Consider the following 8,699-nt stretch of genomic DNA (forward strand, 5'->3'; position numbering starts at 1 on the left):
CATCCCCGGGTGACACGTCCCCAGGCTGGTGGTGATGGGTGACACAGCCCAACCCCTCCCCAGTCCCATGGCACCTTCCTGCGTCGGCGCTTTGGTCCCATCCCGGCCGTGCCGGGGACATCTCTGCTCGCCACGCCAGCCTTCCTCCCGCCTTGCCATTCCCCTCGCTCCCTTCGGCCTCACTCCTCTTCCTCGGCATCCACCCCGCGGCTCCTGCCTGTGCCCCGCATCGCAGGCAGGGCCAGGGCAAGGCTCGCCGCCATCCCGCTCCCCCTTCCACCCCCGACATTGCAAATCCACCTCCTGGCCCTTCCGCACCCCACCGTGCCCCTGGCCCTGCCACCACGGCCACCCATCACCGAGCCCTCCCGGGGAGGCGGGGGGCTGTTATGGCTGCCCCATCGTGCTGCACCCACCGTGCCCCACAGCGTCCCCGAGCCCGCAGCATCCCCTGAGCATGCAGCACCCCGAGCCCGACGCGCCCTGGTCCCCAGGGCGCCCCAACCCATTGCCCCACCGAGCTGCACCCTTCACCCAGGCAGGTCCCTGGGGACCACGGGCAAGCGCGCCCTGGGAAAATCCCTTCCATTCCAGCAGGATTTTCCCGGGACCCCCCAGCCCCATCCCGGTGGTGGGGGCTGCTGGAGCCCGGCTGCGTGGCAAGGACCGAAGTGCCACCCTCCCTCCGGGCATCATCCCTACTGGCACGTCGCCCCTTCATCCCCCCGGGGATGCTCTCGCTGCTTGTGGGGGACCCCAGCCCCCCAGCACCCGTGGGGCCGGGCCGCCCCCCACCCCGCCCCGAGCCCCTCAGTCCACGGGGAACTCGCAGGGGTTCTGGCGCATACGCCGTGCCCCCTCGTAGATGCGCTGGAAGTCCCTATAGCGGGGCGCGCAGCTCAGCCAAGCTTCGCCGAAATGCAGCCACCCGGTGAAGAGGAAGGTGCCGGGGCCCGGCTTGACGCCACAGCGCAGCGGGGTGCGGATGCTGCCCGCCGCCCGCCCCCCCCGCCCCCCCACCTGGAAGAGGGGAAACTTTTGGCGGTGGATGCGAGTGGCGCTCACCCCGATGACGGATTCCTGCAGCTCCGCATCGTTGGAGACACTCCGGATGCTGCCGCGGATCACTGCAAGGGGGAAGGCAGGAAAGGGTGTCAGCTTGTCCCTGTGCACCTCCTTGTCCCTGTCTCCATCCCTGTCCCCATCGCCATCCCCGTTCCCATCCTTGTCCCACTCCTCATCCCCATCCTTTTCCCCATCCTCGTCCCTACCACCATTCCTGTCCCCGTTCCCATCCACTTCCCCATCCATATTCCTATCCTCATCCCCATCCCTGTCCCCATCCCCTTCCCCATCCATGTTCCCATCCAAGTCCTCATCCCCATCCTTGTCTCCATCCCTGTTCCTGTCCCTGTCCCCGAACCCATCCCTATTCCTATCCTCATCCCCATCACTAAACCTGTCCCCATCCACACTCCCATCCACGTCCTCATCTCCATCCTTGTGCCCATTCCCATCCCTGTCCCCAAACCCATCTGTGTTCCTGTCTTCATCCCCATCCACGTTCCCTTCCCCATCCCCTTTTCCACCCCTATCCCCATTCCTGTCCCCATCCCTGTACTCATCCCTGTTCCTATGTGTCCCCATCCTCGTTCTCATCCCCATCCCTGTCCCCATCCCACAGTGGCCTCTGTGACACTGATGGCGGCAGCCCAAGCCAGGCCGGTCGAAGAAGGAGAGGCCAGGGCTGTCTGAGGGGCTGTTGCCCCCCCAGTTTGACTTTCCTTCCCTCCTCTGAGGCCCCAGAACCCCCCCAGCCCCCAGGGGGGTGCCGCACTCACCAAAGTCACTAGTGCAAATGGCCATCAGGATCTCGGTGTCGTTGCACGGCCGGCACGCTCCTGCAATGCCCAAGCACAGCCCATCACCACCTGCCACCCCGGGGGCTCCCGGTGACCCACCCCAGATCCAGCCCCTCCATCCCCTCGCCTCCGCGCAGACACGCCGGGAAGGGATGCGGTGACATCCCCCGGGAAACTGAGGCAGGCTGACCCGGGATGCTTGGGGCTCACCTTCTCCGGTGAGGCTGGCGGCGGGCAGCGCCGGGCGGGCGAGCCAGTCCCCCCGCAGCTCGTAGCGGAAGGCGGCGATGCGGCGACTGATGTCACGGTGCGGGGTGGCCTGCAGGAACAGAGCCACCTTCTCCCGGGGCAGCCAGCTGAAGCAACGGACGCGGGGCCGGGGGGCCTCCGGCAACAGCAGCTCCAGCACCCCCTCCCTCTCCAGGTAGAGCTGAGCTCCCCGGAAGGTACCGGAAGGTTTGACGCAAGCGGTGACGTGCCAGGGGCTCTGGCCCTTGATGGCGGCGGTGGTGGGGGGCAGACGGGGGTCCAGGCGGAGGCGAAGGGCCCCCGTGGGGTACAGCCACTCCAGCGAGCCCTCGGCGCAGTGCAGGGAGAGCTGTTCCACGCTGCCTGCCTCCTGCGACAGCCCGCTGCCAGGCACAGCAGCCCCCTGTCAGCCGGGACCCCCCGGGGTGAGGGGGAACCCCCCCCCCCCAACCTCTGTCCCCCTGGCATGGCAGCACTGCTGAGCACCCCCTCCGCGGAGGCGTGCGGGATGGACGCGGGGAGGAATACCACCCTCAGTGTCCTCGGATTTGGGGTGCAAGCACATCATCTGGGGGGTGGTCACGTTTCCATGCACCCTCCCGGGGATGCTCAGGCGGGGGTCGCGGCAGCACGATTCCCCCCCCCTTCCCCGAACCGTGGGGGGTCGGCTCCCAAATCGACCCAGAGTGCCCGTGACCCCCGGGGTCGCCTGTTCCCCTGCATCCCCCCGCCTTGGGGGATCCCCAATGGGTGCTGGGGGGGGGGTACCCGACCCCCCACCCCCCCCACCCCTGCTTTCGCGGGATTCCATGCCACGTCTTGCCCGCTGCATTTTTAGCGGGGGCGGGGTTGGGGGGGCACACGCGGGAAAGCCGGGCTGGAGGGAGCGGGGGGGGGAACGGACGCAGCCGGGGGGGTGGCTTTGTCCCGGCCACGCTACTCGTGGCCCCCCCCGTGGCCCCCCACGCCCCGGCCCCTCCCGGCGGGCCCCGGCTCTTTGTTCCGCAGTTCGGCGCCTTCCCTTCGGCCCCCGGAGAGGGGCTGGGGTCTCCGCCGGCCTCGGAGCTGCCTTTCACGGGTGATGGGGGGGGGTTCAGGGAAGAGTGCTCCCGGTGAGGCTGGTGGCACCCGGGGGGCCAGCATCCCTTGTGGGGGTGGGGTGGGGGAGCCGCACCAAGGCGTGGGGAAACTGAGGCAGGTCCCAGCATCCCACCCATGACCCTGCCCCACGGATGCCGGGGGTGGGGGAAGATGCGCGGCGGGAGTTTCCCGAGGGGCTGCCCAGCGGTTGGGGGGGGGGGGATGCTGAGCCGGGGACCTCCCCCCCCCGTCCCCGGTGCCGGTGCCGGTGCCGGTGCCTACCTGCCCCTCCAGCTGCACTGATCCGCCGAGGCTCCGCCGAGCGCCGCGCCCAGCCCGGCCAGGCACAGCGCCCGCAGCGCCCACATGGCCGCCTCCGCGGCGGCCCCGGGGCGGCCCGGCCCGGCCCGGCCCTGCCCGCACCGCTGCCCGCACCGGGGGCGGGGGGGGGTAGTGGTGGTATAGGGGGGCCGCCACCCCGCGCCGCGCCCCAAACTTTCCGCCAATGGCGGCGGCGGGGCGGGACCGCCCCCCCCCCCCCCCCCCCCCGCCTGCCCTCACCCCCCCTTCCCCGCCGGCGGCACCGGTAACGCCCGCCCCGGGCATCCCCAGACCCCGCTGGGGCTCCGGGAGGACGTTCGCCTCTCGGACTCGGAGGCGGCGGGGGGGGGCCGGGACTGAGCCCGGGGATCAGGGCTGGGGGACGGCGGGTGCCCCCCGGGGGGGGGACAGACACACCCCCACACCCCCCCACACACCCACCCACACCCACACACGGGTTGTGTGTGCCCGGAACTGCCTACAGCCATGGCTGGGCACCCCCGGGGCTACGGGCACGCCGGGGTGGGCACACCCCAACTGTGCACACACACACACACCCCCCCAAGCTGTGTACACCCCAGGCCATGCACAGCCATGGTTGTGTACACCCCAGGCTACATACACTCCAAGCTACAGGCACCCCAGGCTATGCACACCCCAGGCTATATACATCCCAGGCTATATACACCCCAACCTATGCACACCCCAGGCTACAGGCACCTCAGGCTATATACACCCCAGGCTACATACACCCCAACCTATGCACACCTCAGGCTATATACCCCCCAAGATATGCACACCCCAGTGTATACACACCCCAGGCTACAGGCGCCTCAGGCTATATACACCCCAGGCTATATACACCCCAACCTATGCACACCCCAGGCTATACAAACCCCAATTTATGCACACCCCAGGCTACAGGCACCCCAGGCTACATACAGCCTGAGATATGCACACCCCAACCTATACACACCCCAGGCTATATACACCCCAACCTATGCACACCTCAGGCTATATACACCCTGACCTATGCACACCCCAGGCTACACACACTCCGAGATATGCACACCCCAACCTATGCGCACCCCAGGCTATACACACCCCAGGCTGTATACACCCCAGGCTATGCACACTCCAACCTATGCACACCCCAGGCTATACACACCCCAGGCTATATACCCCCCAACCTATGCACACCCCAGGCTATATACCCCCCCAAACAATGCACACCCTACACCCCAACCTACGCACACCCTAGTCTATACACACCCCAGTCGACGTACACCCAACCTATGCGCACCCCAACCTATGCACGCCCCAGTCTATATACACCCCAAGATACGCACCCCCCCCCCAACCTATGCACACCCCAGGCCACATTCCCCCCCGGTTTACCTCCCCTCCCTCGGAACTGTGCTCCCCAAGAGTTACACACACCCCAACCTCCACCTAAACTAACCCCCCACCCCCAGCAGCACCTCCCTCCCCACGGGGGTGTTTTTGCAGCCCGGGGAAGCAGAGGCGCGTGGCGGTGGGCCTGGAGCGGGGGTCACGCACCCCCGAACCCCCACTTCCCCCCGCTTCAAACCCACCCCTCGGGATTTCACACACCCCCCCCGCCCCCCCTTCAGCCCCTATTGTGCCAGCACCACAAACCCCACAATTAATTAAGTTTCCATCCAGTGACAGCCCGCCAAAATGTTTGAAATAAACACGGAACAATTGGGATGGGATGATACAGGCCGGGAACAAAGTCCCCGGAGAGAGGGTGGAGCGGAATGGAAATGAGGGATTGTAAATTTGGATGGTGGAAAGAAAGAGGGGAAGGGGGGAAGGAGAAGGGGGGGCTGGAGAAGCGGGGGAGTGGGGGGGGGACAGGCGGGGGAGAAAGGGATTCGAAGCCCTCCGGCCATGAAATGATGCTGAAAGAAGTCAAGCTGCTGGAATCCGTGGAAAATGAGGGGCCGGAGGGGCTGCGGGTTAAGGTGGAGCGGGTTGGGGTGGGGGTGTCGGGGTGTTGCAGGGCACGGGGGGGTGTCTCTGTGCCTGCTGGCCCTCGTGCTGTGGCCACCAGCTGCTGTGCGGGGTTGCTCGGTAGGAGGCCCTGGCTCGTAGGTGACCCCCTGCACGGGGGACACGGTCCCGGGGCCCGATCCTGCACAGCCACAGGGAAGCGGGATCAGCTGGGCTCAGAGCTTGGCTCGGGATGCAGCCAGGGAGCCCATGAGAGTCCCCAGAGACAAGGTGGCACCAAGAGGTGAGGTGGCACCAGAGGTGGCGTGACACCAGAGAAGAGGTGTGACCAGAAATGGGGTGGCACCAGAGGTGGGGTGGCACCAGAGGTGGGGTGGCACCAGAGAAGAGGTGGCACCAGAGGTGGGGTGCCACCAGAGGTGGGGTGGCACAGGTGCCACCAGGTGTCCCCATGCAGGGACCCCGCCCCACCTCGCCCCACCTGATCCTCTGCCCGGGGGGCGCTCAGCACTCTCGGGGGACTTTCCCTCAGGCCACCCCAGGGTGTGGGGAGGTGGGACGTGGCTCTTTGCAGGCCGGAGCCTGGTGTCCCCGTCCCCGTGGGCACAGGGTGGTGAGCCCACCCTAACCCACCCCAGCACCCTGGTCCCCCCCGCCCCGGCCGGGTGTGTAGCACCCGATCCACCTTAACCGGGCGTTACAAAGGAAACCTCGGCACCAGCTGGACAAAGCCACCATGACCAGCCCTGGCTTCCCTCCACATGGCCACTGGGCCAGTGTCTTTCAGGGGAGCAGGAGCCCCTCTGGACCAGCCACCGGAGCTGGGGGTGACCTGGGACCGGGCAAGGTCCCCCCCCCCAGCACCCCCCAGTTCGCTCATCCCTCTGGACCAGCCGATGGGGCAGAGAGTTCCGGGGCTTTTATCGGAGTTGCCACCGGCCCGAATGCCGCGTCCCCGGGCTGCCACCCGTGCCCGGAAGCTCTGGGTGGTGGCCGTGTCCCCTAGCCGTGCCCCCCCTTGTCCCCGGAGGTTGTCCCCCATGGGGCTAGGGGCCGGGAGCTGCCCGAGCAGGAGCCCAGGGGAAGCCGCCAGTCCCGGCAGCGGGTCCCCTGCCGCTCCGTGCTCCCGGCTTGTCCCCGGTGCTTCCCCGGCCCCGCTCCGGCCACCGGGGCCCCGGGATGCTCGGGCTCGCAGTGCCCTCTTGTGACCGCGGGCACGGCTGGGACCCGCCGCCCCCTCCCCCGAGCTGTGGGACCCCGGGGGGCTCCGGGGAGAGGGGGACACGTCCCGCAGCGGGACTGAGCATCGAGTCACGGAATGGGACCGTCAAAGACCACCCGGTCCCAGCCCTGCCCTGGGAAGGGACATTTCCCACTGGACCAGGCTGCTCCAGCCCCGGCCGGCCGGGCCAGCGATGGGGCAACCACAGCTCCACGTGGGTAACCTGCTCCACAACACATTTCTGCCTTGTACCCAACTGAAATCCACCCGCTTCCAGTGTAAAGCTGTCACCCCTTCTCCTATCTTTGCAGATCCTGATGTAAAACCTCTTGTTTTTCTTCATAAGCCCCCTTATATATTGCCAGGCTACAAAAAAATGTCTTCTCCAGGCTCAAGAACCCCAACTCCCCCAGCCTTTCTCCACAGGAAAGGTTCTTCCAGCCCCCAGACCATTTCCATGGCCCCCTCTGGACCCCACTCTGACAATTCCAGGTCTGCCTTGTGCTGGGACCACAGAGCTGGACATGTGCTCCAGGGGGGTCCCACACTGTGCCATTGCAGGTGGGGACCAAGAGGCCCTGGACCCATCTGCCACCTACGGGGCACCCAGGGCTTTGGGGATCCATGTCCCCCCACAGCAGGAGGGACCCTGGTTCCTCCTCCGTGCTTTTCGGTGACCCTGCACCTCCCTGCTGGGTCACCCATCTTCAGCAGAGCTTTCTCCTTTCCTGGGCAGTCCCCCCTGCCACCAAGCAGGTCCCTGGACTTCTCCGCTGACCTGGGAAGTCCCCTATATCCACAAAAGGGTCCCCATGGTGGGGGGTATGGGCACCCTTTGCCCTGCGCTGTGGGTGGGTGATGGTGAGGGCAGGGATGCTCCAGGCTGGGCTGTGCCTGAAGGCAGAAACCCTCCTGGAAAGGCAAAAGGGGGACTCAGGGGGGGCTGAGACCTCGGAGGGTGGCTCAGAGGATGTGGGTCCCTCCAGCCTCTCTCCATCCTGCTGCCTGCTCTCCCCCGGCTGCGTTGGGAGCTCTCCCACCCAGATGTGCATCCACAGGAGTTGCAGCTGTGATAGGCACCCACTTCATCTCTAAAAAAAGGCTGAGGGTCCTCACCTCAACTCCTGGCCCAGCCCCGGGACTGTGAAGGGATACCCCTAGCCCCGTGGAACCCAGGTGCCAAACGGGCTCTGTCCCCTCCCAGTGCCCCCGAGCATCTGGACCCCCACGCTGGTGGCCCCGAGGGCAGGCACGAGCCCTGGAGAGGCTGGAGGGGCTGAGGGAGGCTGTCAGGAGGGGAACCACAGGGTGAGGGTCCCTATGACCAGGAAAGGGTTGCCATGACAAGGTGGGGGTCCCCACTGCAGGCCAGGTGTCCCCATGGCAAGGTGGGGGTCCCCATGTCAAGGGAAGGGTCCCCATGACAATGTGGAGGTCCCCATAGCAAGGCAGGGGTCTCAATGGCAAAGTGGGGGTCCCCATGGCAGGGTAAAAGTCACCATGGCACGGTGGGGGTCTCCATGGCAAGGTGGGGTTCCTCATGGCAAAGTGGGGTTTCCCATGGCAATGTGGGGGTCCACAATAGGGGGAGAAGGTCTACACGGCAGGATGAGGCTCCCAGCAGCTGCATGAGGGTCCTCACAGCTGGATGAGAATCCCCACAGTGAGATGAGGGTCCCCACAGTGAGGGTCCCCACAGCAGTGTGACCATCCCCATGGCCATGTGAGGGTCCCCACAGAAGCCTGAGGGTCCCCATGGCAACTCCCTGCCCTCGCCCACCCTCACCTGCATGTGGCCTGGGGTGGGGAATCTCCGGGGGGATGTCTGAGCCTCGGGGCGGGCCAAGAGGGTCCGAGCCCTATGGAGGGCACTGGGGGGGCCCAGAGGGTCCAAGCCCTAGGGTCAGCACAAAGGGGGCTGAGCTTGTCGGGAGGTGGGGGATAAACACTGGGACTGGGTTGGGGGTCCCAGGGGGGCTGAGCTTGGG

The 8,699-nt window shown here is 66.7% G+C and overlaps 1 protein-coding gene across 1 annotated transcript; it reads right to left on the minus strand.

The window, feature by feature from the left end:
• Positions 1-3,658, minus strand: METRN (meteorin, glial cell differentiation regulator). Its single transcript, XM_063345005.1, has 4 exons — positions 3,474-3,658; positions 2,073-2,494; positions 1,842-1,901; positions 1-1,127 (listed from the first exon to the last, which is right to left on the minus strand). Exons 1-4 carry the CDS (start codon positions 3,557-3,559, stop codon positions 811-813), a joined length of 885 nt encoding a protein of 294 aa, XP_063201075.1. The 5' UTR covers positions 3,560-3,658; the 3' UTR covers positions 1-810.
• Between the last annotated feature and the right edge of the window lie 5,041 nt (positions 3,659-8,699).

The sequence above is a fragment of the Chroicocephalus ridibundus genome, chromosome 8 (genome assembly GCF_963924245.1).
Source record: "Chroicocephalus ridibundus chromosome 8, bChrRid1.1, whole genome shotgun sequence".
NCBI classification, from domain to species: Eukaryota; Metazoa; Chordata; class Aves; order Charadriiformes; family Laridae; genus Chroicocephalus; species Chroicocephalus ridibundus.